This window comes from Cololabis saira, chromosome 11 (assembly GCF_033807715.1).
Source record: "Cololabis saira isolate AMF1-May2022 chromosome 11, fColSai1.1, whole genome shotgun sequence".
NCBI classification, from domain to species: domain Eukaryota; kingdom Metazoa; phylum Chordata; class Actinopteri; order Beloniformes; family Belonidae; genus Cololabis; species Cololabis saira.
The window spans coordinates 6,310,972-6,332,447 of NC_084597.1; the positions used below are offsets into that span (position 1 = coordinate 6,310,972).

General features: G+C 45.4%; 1 protein-coding gene across 1 annotated transcript; it reads right to left on the bottom strand.

The window, feature by feature from the left end:
- Positions 1 to 212: 212 nt before the first annotated feature.
- LOC133454855 (calmodulin-alpha-like) lies at positions 213 to 18,160 on the bottom strand. Its single transcript, XM_061733577.1, has 3 exons — positions 17,805 to 18,160; positions 1,126 to 1,382; positions 213 to 254 (listed from the first exon to the last, which is right to left on the bottom strand). The coding sequence occupies exons 1-3, from the start codon at positions 18,100 to 18,102 to the stop codon at positions 213 to 215; spliced, it is 597 nt and encodes a 198-aa protein (XP_061589561.1). The 5' UTR covers positions 18,103 to 18,160.
- Positions 18,161 to 21,476: the final 3,316 nt, after the last annotated feature.

A 21,476-nucleotide genomic window follows, 5' to 3' on the forward strand; every position in this document is an offset into this window, starting at 1 on the left:
TCAACTTTAACCACTTCGTCCTGACAGGTTTTCCAGACGTATTCGTTGCTTTGAACATACCCTTTAACACACAGATAACATCAGAGACAGTCAATGGTTTAGGTTTTACAAGGACGAGTCCCGCTGTGAGTGGGGCATGAGGGAACATGCATAACAAGAGGAGTTAACATGTAAAGCGTCAACAATAGACTTCACAGCCGTCCACCAGGAGTTTACTCGTCCTGCAGGATCTCGGTCTCGGTCGTACCCTGCATCTGTAATGGGAGCAGACACTCAGTACGTTCACATGCAGCGATTCAACCTGGTTGCAGATCTTATCACATAATGACATGCAGAAGATTGGATCACTTGTCTGATTATACATGCTGTTCTGAGATCAGACTGAATCAGATTGAATAAGCCACCGTAACCAGAGCATGGCTGACTCCGTGACGCTAGGTGGCGCTGTACCCAAGGTAAAAGTGTGGACAACTGGCCGGATCATGTCCACTTCTATTGTTTCTGTGTTTGGCGCTAATATATCCCGTGCGTACATTCTTCCACTTTATTTTGAGCTGCTCCGGTGTCCTCGTGAAGCCCGCGTCAGCCATCTCTTTGGCGATCTTTTTATAAAGGTCCGCGTTCCTACTTTTCCGCCCATCCATGAACCTCAAAATGTTTAACTCTTGCATCTGACGTAGCAGAAAACGCGTCTCCTCATCGGACCAAAAATGAGTTCTTCCTGTAGACATGTTTTGAAGAATTAAAGAATGGCTAAACACGCGCCGCCTCCTTTTCAACTACTGAGCACGCGTCGTCTCCTTTCACTTCCGGGTGAACCCCCCCCTCCGGGGGAAAACCCCACCCGGGGGAAATTCTCGAGCATGCGCAGACTGCAATATCTATGTCCCCGTATACATGGCGTTAACAACCTGGTTGCGACTGGCTTATCTAGGTGCTCCAAACTGGTTGATGAATCCGGCTTGACCAGGTTGACTTGACCAGGTTGAGGTGTTTACATGCAGTTTAAAAGTCGGAACGATGTCTGCAACCGATCTGCAACCAGGTTGAATCGCTGCATGTGAACGTACTGATTGTTTGACCTTTACCATTGATTAGAACATGTTTATCATGTTTACTCTTCACATTCCCATTCCATGTTGTGATTTCAACTTTGGGAGCACTGTCCATGTAGCAGATCTTGTACTGGTACCGGGGAGGCTTCGTCTCCACCCAAGGAGAGATGAGGAAATCAGCACAAGATGCAGCGTTAGGTGAGCTGCGTTGGTCAGGTCGCAGAGTGATGACGAGGTTTCTTCTGGAGGATGTGAGGCTGAGTTGCTTCCTCCACTGTAGAGCTTTCCGGTCAGTGGTGGACGACGACCAGTCGGCGTTGGACTCACCTACGAGATATTTCCAGGACCACGTGTAATAGTCACCAAGAGTCATGTACCAAATCATTACAGGATACGTGCCACTAGGGATGTGCGGTATGGACTAAAAAATGTATCACAATAATTTCTGGAATTTATCCCGATAACGATAAAAATGACGATAAAAAAAAAATACCAATTCAACTCCAACTTTGTAACTATAAATCTATCTCACTCTCAGATCTGCCATGTTTGTTACGAATGTAGCAGAACGAGGGAGCTGCCCTTAATCAACACAGCTGGTAGCCAATTATTGGTCCAGCTGTGTATATAAGTGGCAGCTTTCCCTGTGTCTTGCGCTTCCCCCATTGCGTCATTGCCGCCCCGGACTTTCTTGCCTCTCAGGTAATGCTGCTGCTGCTTCACTCTAGTTGTTAGTCTTGCTCTCTCGGTATGTTAAAATAATTTGTATTTCCTTGCAGAGCGGCGACTGAATGCCGTGCTCCTGTTGCGTGATTTAGCATCTCCTGTGTAGGTCTCTCTCTCTGCTATGGTTGTTATCCACGCTGGCTGAACACTAGTGTGGTCACGGACAAATGCTGGTGGCCGTGCGGGTTTCCTCTCTCCCTCACTCTATGCCTGTGTGAACCTACTAGAAGGTAGGCTATTACTTTTGCTGCCTTCCAAGTTTACTTACTTTTAGCTTGGGATACTAATTTAGTTTTGTCTATAGTAGGAAGGCTCATCAGCTGACGGAGTCCCCGGTGGTGTGACGTCAGAACCACCAGCTGATTAAAGCCGCTGCTGTTTCGTCTCCTGCTGCTGTTTGCTGCAGTTTGTTGCTTGCTTGCTCTCCCACTTGCTTGCTTGCTTGCTCTTCTGCCTTGTCCTCACTGCGGTGCTTGTCTGCTCTGCTGGGGTCCCCTGAAGTCTCGCCCAGTTCCCGGCTTGACCCCGATAATAAATGTGGCGATACAGTGCCGTTTTCTTTTAATTAATTTAGTTTAACAGTCTTTGGGACCAGTGTTTGTTTAACCTTGTTTATTTCATTTCGGGCAGTGTTTTTAGTGTAGTAGTTACCTGCCCTTTTGTCTTATTTTGCATGTTTGATATATGATTATTTTTGTAGCAATTTGTTTGTTTTGCAGTTGCTGTAGGCCGGTGGTGGTGTTGGTGACCTGGGTGGAGTCCTTCCCTTTTGTGTGCTGTGTGCTTGCCACGTGTGGTTGAGTGTTTAATTATTTTTACGTTAATATCTTTCATTTTTTTAGACTCCCACTCCCTTCACTAGTTCCCCTCTGCACCAGTACGCTACAGCTCCTGCCCCTTATTTATTTTGCTCTTTATTTTCATGACTGGTTTTTTAGTATTCTTTTAAAACATTGTGTAATAAAACCTATTTTTATAAAGTATCTGGATTTCACGTCTCTTGCCTTGAGTAAACGAACTTGTGTGTCTTGACTAGAGATATTAAATAATTCTTTGGGTGAAATTCCCGAGGTGGCGTTGTCAGGCAATGTGATTGGACTTTGTATTGGTGCAGCCCTTTACTCGACGCTGCGACATTATGAACGTCAGAGATGTAATTATGACACTGCATACTTGTGAATAATTATAAACATTGAAAAACGTACTTTTATATGAAAATAAAAAGAAATATATATATATATATATATATATTATAATGTCATAATATAAATATTACTAAGAATACTATAGAAATATTAATTTAATATAAATACCTTGTCATAGCTCTGTTTCTTGTTATTTTCATATAAAAGTACGTTTTTCAATGTTTATAATTATTCACAAGTATGCAGTGTCATAATTACATCTCTGACGTTCATAACAAACCAAACTGTTTGAAAATCTGTTGAAAATTGAGCAAGTTAAGGTTGTTTAAGCAGTACATGCAGCATTAAACACAATGTTATGAGTGAGCGAGCTCTCCTGAGGCAAGATGGCCGCCAGTGAACGACGCTGGAGACTCCGCCTTGAGTCATCTAGCCTTTATATATATCTATGCCGCTTGGAGCGGACTGCTCCGCCTGGCAACTCCAAGCTTTATTTCAATTGAAGCAGTGCTTTAAGTCGGCCGGTACGCACCGGTACGGATTACCCGCACTTCTCAATATTAGCCTCTGGCGTACTGGGACTTTTTGCGGCGTACCAGGACTTCTCATGAGCTCACAGTAGTGCTTACCTGTCCTGTCATTATTGCATCTCCATCCCGTTTTCATTGCCATGAGCATTTGCATTATTTAAGTTGACTGGCCATTAACCCACTGTACCCACTCAAAGAATCAATTTTGCATCTGATTGTTTGAGCTAGGGTTAAAAAAAAGAGAAGAAAACACCTGTTCCATTTCTTTTAACAGCCATTCTATTTCTAAAATGTTTGTGTATTTTTTATTGATGATTGTATTTCTATGCCAAATGTTTTATTAGAGAAAAACAATATGAACAAGTGTTCAATGCATCCCCATTTCTCCTGATATAGGTGGTTGAGAGTGAGGCAGAGGCAGGGGGAGCATGTGGAGACAGCTCTGTTGCTGAGGTGAGTGCTGAAAGGTGGCACTGGCAGGCAGATTTTTTTCGGCATATAGTAGGTTAGTGCTTGCTCCATAGCCGGAAACAAGTTTAATTTCTAAAAATCTGAAGCAAACAAATGAACAAAAACTTAGGCTTCGATTAAGGTGACCAAAACCACTAATGAGCGTTGGCCCATAATAACATGAAAAATTATATTTGTAATGCATTGATGTGTAATGACAATTTCTGGACTGTTTTAAGGCCATCATCAATATGAACAAGTGCTCAATGCATCCCCATTTCTCCTGATATAGGTGGTTGAGATTGAGTGAGGCAGGGGCAGTGGAGACAGCTCTGTTGCTGAGGTGAGTGCTGAAAGGTGACAGGCAGTTAAGGAAGATTTTGCATTGCTCATTGGGAGTTTAATGTTTTCAAAATCTTATAATGTCCAGTGCCTCAGTCTACAGTATGTTTACCAACTTTTGCAAAGGCATAATCTGGCATGCCTTGAAGGGGACCTATTAGGAAAAACAGGTTTTTTCTTGTTTTAACATATATAAAGTGGTCTCCCCTCACCCTGCCAGCACAGGGGAGACAAAATCCTATGAATTTCTGCAGGGTCTCTGACCCCCGCCGGACAGAATCCCCCAGTGTCACGTGGTTTTTTTTGAGCCGATGAAAATCTGCGCCTAGGGTGACGTCACCCTAGGCGCAGAGGTTCGGCCTCCGCTGCTGAAACCACGCCCACAACCAGCTCTCTCCGCAGGCTGGAGCGGTCCTTCCTTGAACCAGTCGGACGCGGCGCCGCGGCGGAGCGGATCCGGGTTAAACCCAGGTTCCCGGCTGGTTTGGGAGCTGGGTCCTCGGGGGTCCATCCCAGGTCGGATCAGCTTCACCCTCCGAGATTTTCAGCCAAATCTGTCGGTTTGATCCCCGGTAACGGGCGATGCGCAGAGGATGCGCCCCGGAGGCGATCTGTGCGCCCGCCGTGGGGTTGCGGTGCCACCCCGCAGCATCCTCCGGGCAGATCCGGCTGAAATTCTGCTGGTCGGTCCCCGGGAGTCCCTGCTACCAGTCCAGGCGGGTTCCTGCGGTCCCGGCCGGTCGGAACCGGTCAGATTCCCCGGTTGAAGCCGCGGTGATGCGCGCTGCTCCAGCCTACTTCCTGGTTCCCTTTGCTTTGGGAGCAGGGATTTCTGGGGTACGCCCCAGGCTGGACCAGCTTCACCCTCCGAGATTTTCAGCCAAATCTGTCGGTTTGATCCCCGGTAACGGGCGATGCGCCCCGCAACCCCACGCCGGACGCCCGCCGTGGGGTTGCGAGGCCAGCGTTCAGCATCCGCCGTGCAGATCCGGCTGAAATAGTGCATAAATGTTATTTATATACAACCCATATTTTATTTTTTTAACAATAAAGATGCCATTTGTGAAAATTCAGTGTTGTGATTTATTTACAGGCTCGGGCTGCTCTGGCGGAGCGAGGTTTATTCTCCTCCCCTGCTACACGTCATTCAGGGAGCCAATCAGCACAGAGCCTCATTATCATACCCCCCCCCCCCCCCCCTTCCCTTAGAATGGAGCACAGAAAAGTGGGTTAGAAGCGGTAAAACTAGTGACAGGGCCCACAGGCTGGATTTCTGATTTATGTAGAAAAAACAAGCTTTAGATTGTTTTTAAGACATTCAAGGCCTGTTTAAAATATACATTAAATGCCATAATATGTCCCCTTTAAAGGAGCCGTCTGTAAGAAATGGCCAAAACTGGTGCTGCAGTCACTTTCAAAATATTGTTGAGCGGCGTGTACCCTCCCCCTCCTCCCCCCGACCAGAGGTTGCCAGGTAGGCTGCAGAATGCAGCAGGAACGTAGGCTGCCACGGCTGCGATAATTAGAGCCGAGCTGGCAACCCGGATGCCGAAACAATACTGACTTGGTGATTGGGAGATAGGTAGAGGGTGGAGCTTCAGAAACAATACTGACTTGGTGATTGGGAGATAGGTGGAGGGTGGAGCTTCAGAAACAATACTGACTTGGTGATTGGGAGATAGGTGGAGGGTGGAGCTTCAGAAACATTACTGACTTGGTGATTGGGAGATAGGTGGAGGGTGGAGCTTCAGAAACAATACTGACTTGGTGATTGGGAGATAGGTGGAGGGTGGAGCTTCAGGCCAAAACAAAAAATGACAACATAAACATCAGTTGAGAGCTGCAACTCCTCTTTTTAAACTGGAATATCCTGGCTTGAGTGCTGTTGTCAGTGACATAAGTATTTGAAATGAACATGATTTTTAAATGTCTGTTGACATATCGGGGTCATTTTATGATTAGTTTTATTATTGCCCTAACATACAGCTCCTTTAAGTTTACTGTGGAATTATGAAAATTAATAATCAAATAAAATGAATGGACGATTTCATTGTTATTTTAATTTCTAGGAACAGGAGACATTAGATAGGGAAGAGAGAGAGGGAAATGTTGAGAATGAAGGAGAGGGCGAGATAAGCCAGCCTGAGAGAGACGAGGGTGAGGATGTGTACCACAAGCTAAATCAACCTGATCCAAGAGTCATTCCCCCCCAGCATCTGCTGAACAAGACTCTTACCCTTCAGGAAAAATGGTTTAGGGACTTTCCTTGGGTTCATTATGTGCCAAATGCAGGGGGGGGGGTGTTTTGTTTCTATTGTAAAGAGGCATTCAAAAGGCAGGTAAGCCCTCTTGCTAAAAATGCTGATTTAGCCTTTGTGGTTTCTGGTTTTAAAAACTGGAAAAAAGCCATTGAGAAATTTCGAGCCCATGAAAACAGCCATGCACACAAAGTTGCTATCACAACACACACACACCTTCACAGAAGCATTGAGACACACCTATCATCAGTGAAGATGCAGCAGCAAAAAGAAGCCAGATCATGTTTGCTGAAGATAATGCAATCAGTTCGTTACCTTGCTCGTCAGGGTCTAGCACTACGTGGACATGAGAGTGATGGGCGAAACTTGGTTCAGCTACTGAAGCTTAGAGCAGAGGACGATGAGGTTCTTAAGCATTGGCTCAGTAAGCCCTACCATTACACAAGTCCAGAAGTGCAGAATGAGATGCTAACTATTATGGGCAACTCCGTTCTGCGAAATATATCAAAGGAAATACATGAGGTGTCCACACTGTCAGATTAATCAAAGTTTGAATTAGGTTTGTGCTTATGAAACCACCAGAATCAGAATTTAGGCCTATTAAAGTCAGCTTATTAAGCTGACTGCTGGTTGTCACATTCTTATCACATGTTAACAGATGAGGGCAGCCCTTCCTGTGTTCCGTTAAGGGTTTGGGCTATCCTGGGACAACTGTCCCATTGTAAGGTTAGCCGGCACGCATCTGTTTCAAGACCCACATGAGACTTCCTGTTCTCCAGAAGGGGCCCCATTTGACCCCTTTGACCTTCGTGTTTCTTAAAGACTTTAAGCTGACTGCTGGTTATCACATGTTAACAGATGACAGGGCAGCCCTTCCTGAGTTTGGGCTGTCCAACAACTATCCCATTGTAAGTTGGACAATCTGTTCACACCACAGATAAGTTACTTATTAACTGAAAAGTCATAGGTGTGACCTTTTTAACTATCATCTGATACCATGTCTGTTCTCCATCTGTTCATTGTCCATTATCTATACATTGACAGTCAGTTTACCAAATATGGTCATTCCTGTCATCCTTGCTGAATAAAAGCGCCAGCCTGCAGGGATAATTTGTGAGAAGGCCTGACGAGTTCTAAGAGGAGGGCCGTGTTGCCCTGAAGCTCCTCAGACTTCTCCCCAAAGCTTCTGCAGAGGCGCCTTGAAAATCATTCCACATTCTCTGTGTCTTTCCTAAGTTATGAATTTATGTTATGATGATTTACGAAACCTAACACACACTCATGTACTCCATCATAATTGATGGAGTACAAGATTTGTCTGGGAATGAACAAGAGGCCATATGCCTACGCTATGTAGATAGTGATTTGCTACCTCATGAGGACTTTTTGGGCCTCTATCAAGTCTCCTCAACAACAGGGAAAGAGTTGGCTCGGATGGCAACTGATGTCCTCCTTCGATTGAACCTGCCCTTATCCTGCCTTCGCGGGCAGAGCTATGATGGGGCAGCCAATATGGCAGGTGGAGCTAAAGGCGTTCAGGCAGTCATAAAAGAAACACAGCCTCTTGCTCTCTACGTTCATTGTGGTCCTCATTGCATTAATCTGGTGACACAGACAGCCTGTAGCACAAGCACTATTGTGTCCAATGCGCTGGATTTAGTCCACAAACTTGGCAATCTGTACCATCTATCTGGGAAATATAAAACCATATTTAAGGAGGTTGCCCAGTGAGAAGCAGAGAGTTTCAGAACTCTGACGCCCCTCTGCCCCACACGATGGCTCATGAGGGTGGTAGCTATCCAGGCTGTTGTAGACCAATACGAAAAGATTTTGGTCAGTTTTTTTTTTTTTTTTTTTTTTTTTTTTTTTTTTACCTTGTCTGCACACATATTATTGATTGATACCATGACGGTAGAAACCAAAAGTGTATATATGTGCATTATTACTATATGTAATATATACATATATATACGCACACATATGCGTACACATACATAAATATACACATACAAACCCAGTGTTTTTTTGTTTTTTTTGGGGGGGGGGAGGGGGTGGGGGGGGGGGGGGGGGTGACGACATCCACTGCCAATCCAGGAAGCAGGAACACACGGAGGCACACGTCAAGCACTGGAAATCTGCAACAAAAAACCACAAACAAAGCACGAAACCGGCACGGAGCCAACCAAAACACGAACAGCAATCTTGAGATCTGATCGCAGTCTGAGCTAAGCTATCGCTACCGCTACCTAAACCCAAAAACTAGAGAGCCAGCATGCAGGTGAACAAGCCAGTGTGTATGTCTATGTGTGTGTGTGTGTATGTATATGATCATGCGTGTGTGTGTGTGTGTGTGTGTGTGTGTGTGTGTGTGTGTGTGTGTGTGCATGTGACTAAATGACTATATGTGTGTATGTGTGTGTGTGTGTGTGTGTGTGTGTGTGTGTGTGTGTGTAATAAACCAAACAAAGCTCCACCTGAAGTGTATCTATAGTGGGGGAGGGGGGGGAGCGACCCCGCCACCCGCGAGACCAGAGGCCGACAAGGAAGAGCCCGGAACCCAGGCCACCGGCAAACCCCACAGAGGGGAGAAGTAGGAGGGAGGCAACCCACCGCCTGCGAGCCCCCCCCCCAGCCCGGCGGCGGCCGAGGGGGCCCGCGGGCGGGGCCCCCACGGCGCGGAAAGAAGCAGCCAGGGATCCCGCGGCGGCGGACCGCGACCCAGGCAATCCCCGGCCACCCGGTCCGGGCCGGACACGCGGCCAGGAGGCCCTCACCCTTCAGGCCAACGACCCCCACCCGGCAGGGGGCCAGCCTGCCCGGAGAGACTGAGCCGCCCCGGCCGCCGACGCGGGCAGGCGCACCCGTCCCCCACGAAAGTGGCCCTCCAAGACCAGAGGGGCGCCCCGCCGTAGAGGCAGCGGGGGGGACCGGAGACGGGCCCGGAGAGAGGGAACCCCCCAACAAGGCGACACCCGCGCAGGCCCGACAACGGAGGGCCCCAGACCCAGGCATCCCATTCATTCATCCATTCACCTATCCGATACCTATACTAATAATAATATAATATACTATACATAATAATAATAATAATAATAATACTAATAATAATAATAATAATAATAATAATAATAACCATCTTTGTATAATATAATATTGATAAATTATTAAGTTTTTGATGTCCTGCCAATGGAGGCTCAAATCCTCCATGGCAGGACCCTTCCATACCGCATTCTCACCGACACAGACATACAATCACGCACCGTTTCCCCCTCCCCGGGGGGGTCCAGCACTGCCAGAAGGCACCCCAGGCTGCACGGCGGGCCCCGCCAGGCCCGGGTAACCCGACCCACCCGTCCGAGGCCCAGGCCGGTGAGGGAACGCGGGTGATGTGGGACCCCCTCCCGCCCCTTGTGTTGAGTGCATGTGATTAATGCCATAAAAACAGGGAGGAGGGAGGGCCAAGTATCGATTGACACCGACCCCCCCCCCCTCCCGAACTACGTGTCCTTGTCAAGTGTATTTATAAAGTGTTGAATGTGCAGTGTCTAGTTTGCTGTTAAAACCGTGAGGCGGGGAGTGCCGGGCCACGCGGGACAGTGCCCCCCACGACCCGGACCCCCCGCCTTTCGCCTATGTGCGTATGAATCGTGTAGGGGGGGCAAGAGGGGGAGCGGAGGCCGAAGCCAGGAGGCAGGACCAGATAAGACACCCGCGTCCCCCCACCGGCCATCCAGTAGACGGGGGCCGGCCCCCCGAGCCGGGCCAGGGCCCCACCGTACCTCCACGGGCGCCCCCGGAGCCGCCGGAGCCCCCAGACGGAGGGGGAAACGGTCCAACATCCTCCCATTCATACTGACAACATAAGACATAGATACCTGGGAATGGCGCCACCCCGCCGCCGCGCCCGCCCGTGCACCCCCCGGTCAGGGGAGGCCCGATCTCCGGACCCGGCCCCACCCCCCCCCGAGGCCACCCCGGCGGACACCCCAAGGGTCACGGAGTCCCCACATCCGCAGGGGCACTTGGCCCCCGCCCAGCGACGGAGGACCAAGGCAGCAATGCCCCCCCAGCGCAGACAGCCACCCCCCACCCAGGCAGGACCGGGCCCTCCGGGTGGGACCCCCACGTCCACGGCCCAGCCCCCCCCAGGAGGCCCGGAGACGCCCAAGCCACCGCCCCCCGCCCGAGCCCTCCCCAGCCACCCCCCCCACCGCCATGAGGTACCCCCCCCCACAGGCCCCCAAGGCCCCCACCGGCCAGGGACAGGACCCCGCGGCCCCACCCACCGCCCCCCAGGGGCCACCAGAGGCCCGCGCCCCAGACCCCCCAAGCCGACCCCCAACCCCAAGGGCTACGAGATCACCCCCCCCCCCGCCCCCACTAGGTAACGAGGCCAATAATCGGGGACCACAGAGAGTGCAATTCAGCCGAGTGTTGTTCAGTGGAGGCAGACATTATCTCACTACTAATATGATCTGATAAAAGATTCCTAAAATGGTTAATACATAAACTGGATTTTTGTTTCCAATTTACTAGAATGGTTTTCTTTGCGATACATAAGGCAGTGAGAACCCGGTGTGTCCAATTAGGATCTATTTGAGTGTCTCCCAGGTGACCTAATATACACACCGTGGGGCACACTGGGATTCTGTGGTCGATCCATGTGGATAAATCCTCACAAATCTCCTTCCAGAACCTCTGTACCGGTGTACAGAACCATAAAGCATGCATATAATTATCTGGGGTGTTCTCTGTGCACTGTGAACAGATATTAGAGGTGACAAAGCCCATCTGGAACATCCTTTGTCCAGTATAATGTATTCTATGAAGAACTTTATACTGTATAAGTTGTAAGTTTGGGTTTTTAGTCATAGTAAACGTATTTAAGCATATTTGTGACCAAGAAAGCTGGTCGGTATTCAGAGAGAGATCCGCCTCCCACTTGGAGATCGGGAGAGAGACTGACTCGTCCAGTTTAGACACTAACCTGTAAAGTTTTGATAACAACTTTGAATTGCTTAGATTTAATAAATCTATTATCTTAGCGGGAAGTTGTAAGTCTAATTGTCTAATTTTGTATGTTTTATTTATTATGGCCTTGAGTTGTTGATACTCTAAAAATTTACTCCTGCTGTAAGTGCTGTAAGTACCGTATTCCTTGATCTCTCCATTGAACGAAGTTAACCATCTTTTTATCATTTTTCACGATGTCTGGGTTGTTCCATATGGGTGTACGGTCACATGGAAAAAGTGAAATTTTAGCTACTTTAAGAAATTCCCACCAAGCTGATAAAGTTGTGCTAATATTAATGCTTTTGAAACATTGATGACGTTTGATACTTTGACTAATAAATGGTAACTCTGAGATTTCTAGTTCGTTGCAAAACACTTGCTCTGAGTCCAGCCATTGACTATCTAAAGGATGATCCTTTGACCATTTTACAATATACTGTAATTTATTGGCAAGGAAGTAATACTGAAAATTAGGTAGCTCTAAACCTCCATATTCTTTAGATTTCTGCAATGTCTTTAAACTAATGCGTGGAGTTTTATTTTTCCACAGAAATTTTGAAACACCTGAGTCCAGCGATTTAAACCAGGAAATAGGGGGTTTGAATGGTATCATTGAGAAAAAATAATTTACTTTTGGTAAAACCATCATTTTAATGGTGGCTATTCTACCCATGAGTGAAATGGGGAGAGAGCTCCATCTAGCAAGATCATCTTCTATTTTCTTTATAAGCTGAACGTAATTTAATTTTATTAACTCTGACAGCCTAGGGGAGATGTTTATGCCTAAATATCTAATGTTCCCTGATTGTAATTGAGTATTGGATATATTCCTAAAATTGCAGTTCACGCACAAAACGGTGGATTTAGACCAATTAATAGAATAATCAGACAGAGATGAAAATCCCTCTATAAGTGCAATTGTCTGTGATAGTGAAGATCGTGAGTTCTGGAGGAAGAGGAGTACGTCATCCGCATAAAGACTTATTTTGTGCTCTACTATTTTGCATTGTATACCTTTAATATTTTGATTTTGTCTAATAGCTGCTGCTAAAGGTTCGATAAATATTGCAAATAATGAGGGAGATAGAGGGCAACCCTGTCTAGTGCCTCTTTGCAAGGTAAAACTTGTAGAGATTTGATCATTTGTCCTTACACGTGCCTTGGGAGAGCTGTATAATATTTTTACCCAGTCAATGAAAGATTCACCAAATCCAAATTTATGTAAGGTTGCCAATAGAAACTTCCATTTTACCTTATCGAATGCTTTTTCCGCGTCTAAGGATATAATAGTAGTTTCCTGTTTATTGATACTGGAATAATCTATAATATTTAATAATCTGCGAATATTAGTAGAGGAATGTCTACCTTTAATAAAGCCTGTTTGATCCGGATGTATAATAGAAGGGGTGACTCTTTTCAGACGTTCAGTAAGGGCCTTGCTAATTATTTTAAGGTCTACATTTATTAATGAAATTGGGCGGTAGCTCGATGGGAGCAAGGGATCTTTATCCGGTTTTAATAAAAGACTAATATTAGCAGAGTTCATATTTAAGGGTAAGCTTTTATTTTCCCTAATATTTAGAATCATTTTATAAAATGTTGGTGCTAATATGCTCCAGAATTCCTTATAAAATTCAGCTGGGAAACCGTCTGGGCCCGGAGCTTTATTATTGGGCATATGTTGAAGAGCTTCATGGAGTTCTCCTATTGAGAGTGGTGAATCTAAATTCGTAACCTGTTCCTGATGTAACTTTGGCAGGTTAATTTCTCCAAGAAACTCATTAATGGATTGATCAGATGGTTCAATTTGTGACGAGTATAATTTGTAGTAAAAGTCTCTAAAGATTGTGAAGTTATTGTTAAATTTAGGGAGGCCATTGCTTATCTTACGACAGTGCGAAATAGTGATGTAGTCGAGGCCAGTGACCTGGGTTCTACCTCTGCAGATGTTGATTTCCTTGCTAGTAACACTGCTGATTTGTTGCATTCAGCTTTAGATGAAGTTGCTCCTTTGAAAAGGAGGGTTTCTAGCCACAGGAGCTTAACTCCCTGGTACAATTCAGATATCCGCATGTTGAAACAAAACGTGCGTAAAATGGAAAGGAAGTGGTACTCTTGTAGGTCTGTAGACTCTCATCGTGAATGGAAAGATATTCTAATAGTATATAAAAAAGCCATTCGCAAAGCCAGAACAGCTTATTATTCAACGCTGATAGAGGATAACAAAAGTAACCCACGTTTTCTGTTCAGCACTGTAGCCAGGCTGACAAAGAGTCACAACTCTGTTGAGCCGTGCATTCCTGCAGCTCTCAGTAGTGAGGACTTTATGGGCTTCTTCAACAGTAAAATCGCGAGAATTAGAGAAGAAATCAACCAGCCGGTTGTAGGTGTTTCTTCAGCTTTAGCGACTTCCCTAGGCTCTGACTTGTCTCTAGACTGTTTTGATCCTATAGACCTCCCTGAGCTGACTTCACTCGTTAATAGAGCTAAGTCAACCACATGTATGTTAGACCCCATCCCGACTCGTCTATTCAAACATGTTTTTTCTCTTATTGGTACGACAATACTGGACCAAATTAACCTATCCCTAAGTTTAGGATATGTACCACAGGTTTTCAAAGTCGCAGTAATTAAACCTTTACTTAAAAAACCTTCTCTTGACCCAGACACCTTAGCTAATTATAGACCAATTTCCAACCTTCCATTTGTGTCTAAAATTCTGGAAAAGGCAGTTTCAAGCCAGTTATGTGACTATTTGTATAGAAATGATCTGTTTGAAGTCTTTCAGTCAGGGTTCAGAATGCATCATAGCACAGAGACAGCACTTGTTCGAGTCACGAATGACCTCCTTATGGCCTCAGATAAGGGATTAGTGTCCATACTGGTTCTACTGGACCTCAGTGCTGCTTTTGACACTATAGATCATGGCATTTTACTGCACAGGTTAGAGCATGTTATTGGGATTAAAGGGACAGCTCTATGTTGGTTTAAATCATATCTATCTGACAGGTTCCAGTTTGTTCATGTACATGAGGTTTCTTCAGAACAGTCAAGGGTCTGTTATGGTGTTCCGCAGGGTTCAGTGCTAGGGCCAATCTTGTTCAGTTTATACATGCAGCCGTTGGGAAGTATAATCCAGAATCACGGCATACACTTTCATTGTTATGCTGATGATACGCAGCTCTATTTGTCTATGAAGCCGGATGAAACAGAACCGTTAGTTAAACTTCAGGCATGTCTTAGGGACATCAAGGACTGGATGTCCAGAAATTTCCTGCTTCTAAATTCAGATAAAACAGAGGTTATCATTCTTGGTCCAGAGCATCTTAGGAAGGGATTAGATGGTGTTGCGATGGCTTCCAGTGCAACTGTGAGAAATCTTGGTGTTATTTTCGATCAGGATTTGTCGTTTAAACCATATGTCAATCAGGTTTGTAAAATAGCCTTTTTCCATCTCCGTAATATTGCAAAGATTAGGAAAATCCTCTCACAGAGTGATGCAGAAAAACTAGTTCATGCGTTTGTATCTTCTAGACTAGATTACTGTAATGTGTTGTTAGCAGGATGTCCAAGTAATTTGCTGAATAGGCTCCAGCTGATCCAAAATGCAGCAGCACGAGTACTGACAGGAATTAGCAGGAGAGACCACGTCTCTCCAGTGTTAGCGTCGCTCCATTGGTTACCCGTAAAATTCAGAATCCAATTTAAAATTTTATTACTTGCGTATAAAGCCCAAAACGGCTTAGCTCCGCATTATTTGCAAGACCTGATAGTGCCTTATGTTCCTGTCAGAGCTCTCCGTTCTCAGAGTGCAGGTTTACTCGTAGTTCCTAGAGTATCTAAATGTAGATTTGGAGGGCGGGCGTTCTGCTATCAGGCACCATTACTTTGGAACCAACTTCCAATCTGGGTTAAGGAGGCTGACTCCACCTCCACCTTTAAAACTAAACTTAAAACCTTTCTGTTTAGTAAAGCCTATAGTTAGTGTTTAGTAAACCTCTAGCTGGTGTTGGTAAATCTCTAGGTAGTGTAAACTTTAGTGTGTCAGAGTCGCTCCTGTAGTTTCTTGTGCTGGCCCCCCCTTCTCCTCCCTTTTCTCTCTTTTGTCCATGTTGCAGCATCCTTTGCCGGACACCGGAACCTGCAGGTGGTCGTGGGTGGCTTGTAGCTTGCATTACGGAGCACAAGTCTTTCCCTGACCCTGCACCCCAACCTGGGACTTGCTGATTGGGCCGGAGCTTCGGGAGCTGTGTGCTGGCCTGCGGTCCCCACCCCTGGTCATCCCGTTGCTGCCCCCCCCTTCTCCTCCCTTTTCTCTCTTTTGTCCTGCAGGTGGCCGTGGGTGGCTTGTAGCTTGCATTACGGAGCACAAGTCTTTTCCTGACCCTGCACCCCAACCTGGGACTTGCTGATTGGGCCGGAGCTTCGGGAGCTGTGTGCTGGCCTGCGGTCCCCACCCCCGGTCATCCCGTTGCTGCTTCCACCTGCCTGCTGTGCTGTTGCCGTCCCTGACCCACCAGTCTGGCCCTCGGCAGGAGGGTCCCCCCTGATGAGCCTGGTCCTGCTCAAGGTTTCTTCCCTCCTAAAGGGGAGTTTTTCCTTGCCACTGTTTGGCTTAAGGTTTTTCTCCCACTAGGGGAGTTTTTTACCTGCCATTGTTTATGTAATATCTGCTCGGGGGTCATGTTCTGGGTATGGGTCTCTGTAAAGCGTCTAGAGACAACTCTGTTGTATTAGACGCTATATAAATAAAATTGAATTGAATTGAATTGAAGATTGAATTTATTAAACAGGGATCATGTGTAACTTCCCCTGACTGGTCCTTAATAGATGTTATGGTTGTTTTTTCTTTGTTTATTTTTAATTGATTGGCTAAATATTTTCCTGATCTGTTAGCATGTGCAAATTTGGTCAGATTTTGGTCAGTCTTGAGGAAATGGCATCTGGCTCCTCTGACACTAGCATAACTGCAAGGGGGCTTCTGGAGAGGGTTCAGAAGGGGCAGGTTTTGCTTAGCCTGATTATGGCCCTTGAAGGTCTAAAAGAACTTGAATGTCTTAACCGCTCCCTTCAGAGCAAGACAGTGAGTGTCTCAGGGATGCTGGCGGCTGTTGATTGTGTGGAAAACACAATTCGGGTGAAGAGATGTGATGAAAAATTTCATCAGATATACACCCAAGCCTGTGACATGATCCAGGAGTTGGACATTGAGATTATTCAGACTCCTCATATCCGGAGACCCCCAAAGCGGTTCACAGGAAATGCACCAGCATTTAGGCCCACTTCCCCTGAGGAGTTCTACAGAATAGAATTCTTTAAAATGCTGGATGTAGTGGAGATCCAGTTGACAAGGCGTTTTGACCAAAGCAGCTTTGAAACACTCAGCCTACTGGAAAAAGTGTTAATAACTGGAAAGGTGGAGGATGTGAATGTGGTCAGTTCGTACCATGAACTAAACCGCCATTCGTTGGAGGTACAGCTGGCCATGTTCAAACTTCAGTATCCCTGCAGCACAGTCAGTGAAGTGGTGGATACATTGAGAGCTATGCTGCCAGAGGTTCGAGGTCTGTTCACTCAAGTAGAAGTGTTGGTCAGGCTTCTTCTTGTTGTGCCATGCTCCTCAGCAGAGGCTGAGAGAAGTTTTAGTGCCTTAAGAAGGCTCAAGACCTGGCTGCGCTCTTCAATTGACTCAAAAGCGCTTGAACAATGTGGCTGTTTGCCACATCCACCAAGAGCATCTTGACAAACTCGACTTAGAGGAGATTTGCCAGTCATTTGTGTCTGCAAATGACAAAAGAGGTCACATTTTTGGAGCCTTTGTATGATGGTTATGTTCTATTTGTAGAAATCCTGCTGTAAGCATGTACAGATAAAAGAGGAGATGGGTGAAGATATGGAACATTTAACAGGTTGTATTGAGTATTGAGTTATAGTTGTATTGAGTTATAGTTGTATGTTCTGCAGGTCACTGAATATTTTGTATTTCCTCATTACTTTTTTTTCAAGAGATTTTTTTGTTGCATGACATTATTAATCCTCATTTAATAAAGTGCCAAAAAAGTTGTCAGTGTCAGTCCTCTATGAATTAAACCAAAACATAATAGTAGTCAGTAATTGCAGACCATGCCAGCTCCAAGGAAAAACAAAGAGAGAGGGAGATTATTTTGGGTGTAAAATGCACCAGAATGCGGGAAATTGAATCTACTATTTTCAAAATTTTCTGGGGGAGGACCCCCAGACCCCCCCCCAAAAAAGTGTCCCCCCCACATTACAAAAGCTGCTGACGCCCATGACCGTCCTTATTGAAGTCTCTGAACGCCTCCCTGATCTCCTCCTCACTGTCCGTGTCCTTCATCTTCCTTGCCATCATTGTAAGGAACTCGGGGAAGTCAATGGTACCGTTGCCATCAGCGTCCACCTCGTTTATCATGTCCTGGAGTTCAGCCTCAGTTGGGTTTTGACCTAGTGACCTCATGACGGTGCCCAGTTCTTTGGTGGTGATGGTACCATCTCCATCTTTATCAAACAGGGAGAAGGCCTCCTTGAATTCAGCAATCTGCTCTTCTGTTAGTTGGTCAGCCATGTCTGTGTGAGTTTGACGGTTGGTTTTACTAGCGCTACCGGAGGGAGGAAAGGGACGGACGCCACTGAGCGAGGATGGCCTATCTAACCCCCAAAAACCAACGCCAGCGAGGGATTCCTACAGATACAATAGGGCCTTCGCACTGTCAGTGCTCGGGCCCTAATAATCATAATAAAACAGGGGCAGCATGGAGGTTTCAGAGATCAGCATCCCCACAGAAGCTCGTCCACCTGTGGCTCTGTTTCTGTTTCTGGTTGGACTCAGGTTTTCTCCCCATGTTGCGTGGGTTTCCTCCGGGACGCTCCAGTTTCCCCCCACATCCCCAAAACACCAACCATATAAGTTATTGGAAAATCAAAACTTATAAACCAATCAGTCATCCAATCAATACTTTCTTGTTTAAAAACACACTTCTCTCCTTACTAAGTGGAGCGGGCGTATCAACAACCTGGCGACACTTGTTTCCTGTGGAGAAATAACAATAAACCTCCTAAAGACATCGGAGGTTTTGGTATTCTTCATTCACAGAGATTATTAACTAAATAACACTTTTATTCCCCTCAACAATTTGTAAAAGGTTTTGATTGACTCTTTGCTTCCAGCCATGACACATTTCTGGTCTCTTTCCGGTGACGGTGGGACCAGTTGGTGCTGCTGGTTCAGGTCTGACCTGGATCCAGGCAGGTTTCCATGACGATTAGTCTCAAAAAGTCTGAAAAACTGAATTGAAGATTTGTGTTGAACATATGCAAGAAAATCACAAGCTGCAGAACATTTAATGGATGTTTTCAATTACATATTTAATCAATTTATGATCATTTCCTGTCAACTTTAATTCAAATACTATTAAATAATGCTTTAATTATTACATACTAGGGCTGTCAAATGATTATTTTTTTAAGTCGCATGTTGTCCATAGTTAACTCGCGATTAATCGCATATTAATCGCACATTTATTCACACATTTTTTGCGTTTCTAAATTACCTTCAGGTATTTTTTAAATGTTTTTAATACTGTTAACAACATGAGAAATATGCTGCTTTATGCCAATGTTTTTTCAACTTTCCACAAAAAAAAGCTTTTGACCTGAATGTAACATTCCTTCATAAATACAAACACAATGTAGTCCCCAACTTTACACTTGTAAAGACTAATTTAAGATTCCTTCATTTGTTATGCAGCTCAATGTAAAACAATGAACCATATGCATCACAAACCTTGTACAAGAAGTTCATTGCTCAGTTAAATTTTCCATGTAATTATGTCTAAACTCGGAGGAAAATAAAAGGTTCAAAAAATATCCCCTTCTCCTAAGTGGGATCAAAACAGGGTGATACAAAAAATAAATCACAAACAAATAAAGTGTACATGTAACAGCAGCGAGTGTAACTCAACCTATAAAGTGCAGTTGGGCTATAATTAGTTAACTTCAGATTCCTTGCTCATGTATTCAGGGGAGGAACTAGTCTTCTTCCCTCACATCTATCCAGCGTTGTCTGCTTTTGACGGGGGACGGGGGGGGCGGCTGCGCTGCGCTCTCTGCATCGGTTGTGTTTGGCTGCAAGTGGTATTTTGAGACTCGACGTACTTCGATGGTAATTCATTTCAAATCGACATGCAAATAACTTTAGTCTTGTCCAGCGAACCATCTGGGCTTCTTTTTGAAAGTGAACTAGCTGTTCAAAAGTCCCTTTTCATTCTCCATCTTTCAGTTGACCATACTTTTCCTCAAACTACGGGTGCCGTCAAGCGCCAGAAGTTATATAATGCGTGTTTTTTTTTTATCCTGCACGTTAATCGTGCGTTAAAAAAATTGTCGGCGTTAAGAGGACGTTAAGTGCAATACCCCCCAAGAGCGCTAGTTGATACTTTGTTTAGCTTCCTGTTGTGCATGAACGCGTTCATTGAACACGTTCATTTCTGTGAGAACGTTGAACTGATCGTATTTGCAAATAAAGAACTAGAACGTGAAATTCTTAATTCTGCAAATCAAGAACTGGAATTTTAACTGTTCAGATTATGTGAGTTTCAGCTTCAGTATTTAGGTCCAATTATTACGGAATAATCCTTCTCATTTCACCAGCAGGTGGCGCGGACATTTAAAATACTCGACGAGACGACGACTTCACACTACACTACCCACAATGCAGTGCACACTAGCATAACAACAGCGGCCCGAGCTCGGTGCAGTCTTTACATGACCAGTGAAGAGAGAGACGTTGCAGACGCGGCGTCAGATGACGCCTCCGCTTATGATTATTTGCGGGAATTTTACACATTGTCTCCCAAAGAGTCCGAAGGTAAAAATCGAACCTTTCTAAGCAAATGATGTCCACCTGCGCTGAGAAAAGCAGTCCAAACGTCTGCCTACTAAAGTCAAAACGTCATGTGGAGTCAAAGCATCTGTCCAGTGTGAGAAAATATCTGCAAGTCCTTGACAATCAAAAAAAGTCATCAGGAAAGGCCAAGAAGACCCAACAGCCCCAAACGACCCCAGTCCCACTGCTGCACCTTCAGGGGTTTGATTTACCTGCAACAGGTAGACACATTAATAATGGACTACAATGTTGGAGATTTACAGCCTCTGAGTAAAGCTGAAAAGCCACTAGGACAATACATGATTGTACACAGCAGTGGTCTCCAACCCTGGTCCTCGGGACCCCTGTCCTGCATGTTTTAGATGTTTCCTTGCATCATCACACCTGATTCTAATTAATGGTCATCATCAGCTTGTCATCCAGGTCTGCACAAGTCTGTTAATGACAGTCCTTTGTATCAAGGTGCTGGAGCAAGGAAAAATCTAAAAGATGCAGGACAGGGCACCTGAGGACCAGGGTTGAAGACCACTACAACAGTTTTTAGAACAGTCTTGCGTTTCATTCATACTCCTCACCTAGAAATATTGAAATTAAATCAATTTGAACTTAGTTCAAAGTGAAAATGGTGAACTATGAACGTGAACTGTTCATTTTTAAACTATGTGAACTGAACTTTGAACTAGTTCATGAAAAGTATGAACTTGCACAACACTGCTCTCCGGTCACAGTGGATCAAAGAGATAAGGACAACTATTGTGCAAAAAACCAAAACAACCCAAAAAAAAAAAATCACACACACACAAAGAAAAGAGCGTTGAAAGTTCACTACTGCTTCACGAACCGAAATCGGAAATGCGTTGCTACCAAGCAAATCAATCACAGCCTTCTCGGTCTGCTTTGGCTCTGCGTCGCCTCGACGCATAGTTACATTTTTTGGGAGGTGCACGTCAGGCTACGGCGTAGGCTACGGAGAGCCTCCTGCGTAGCCGCGTACGCAACGGCGTAGGCTCTGCGTTGATTTAACGCGGAACCATAATTCAGCCTTAGGTCTATGA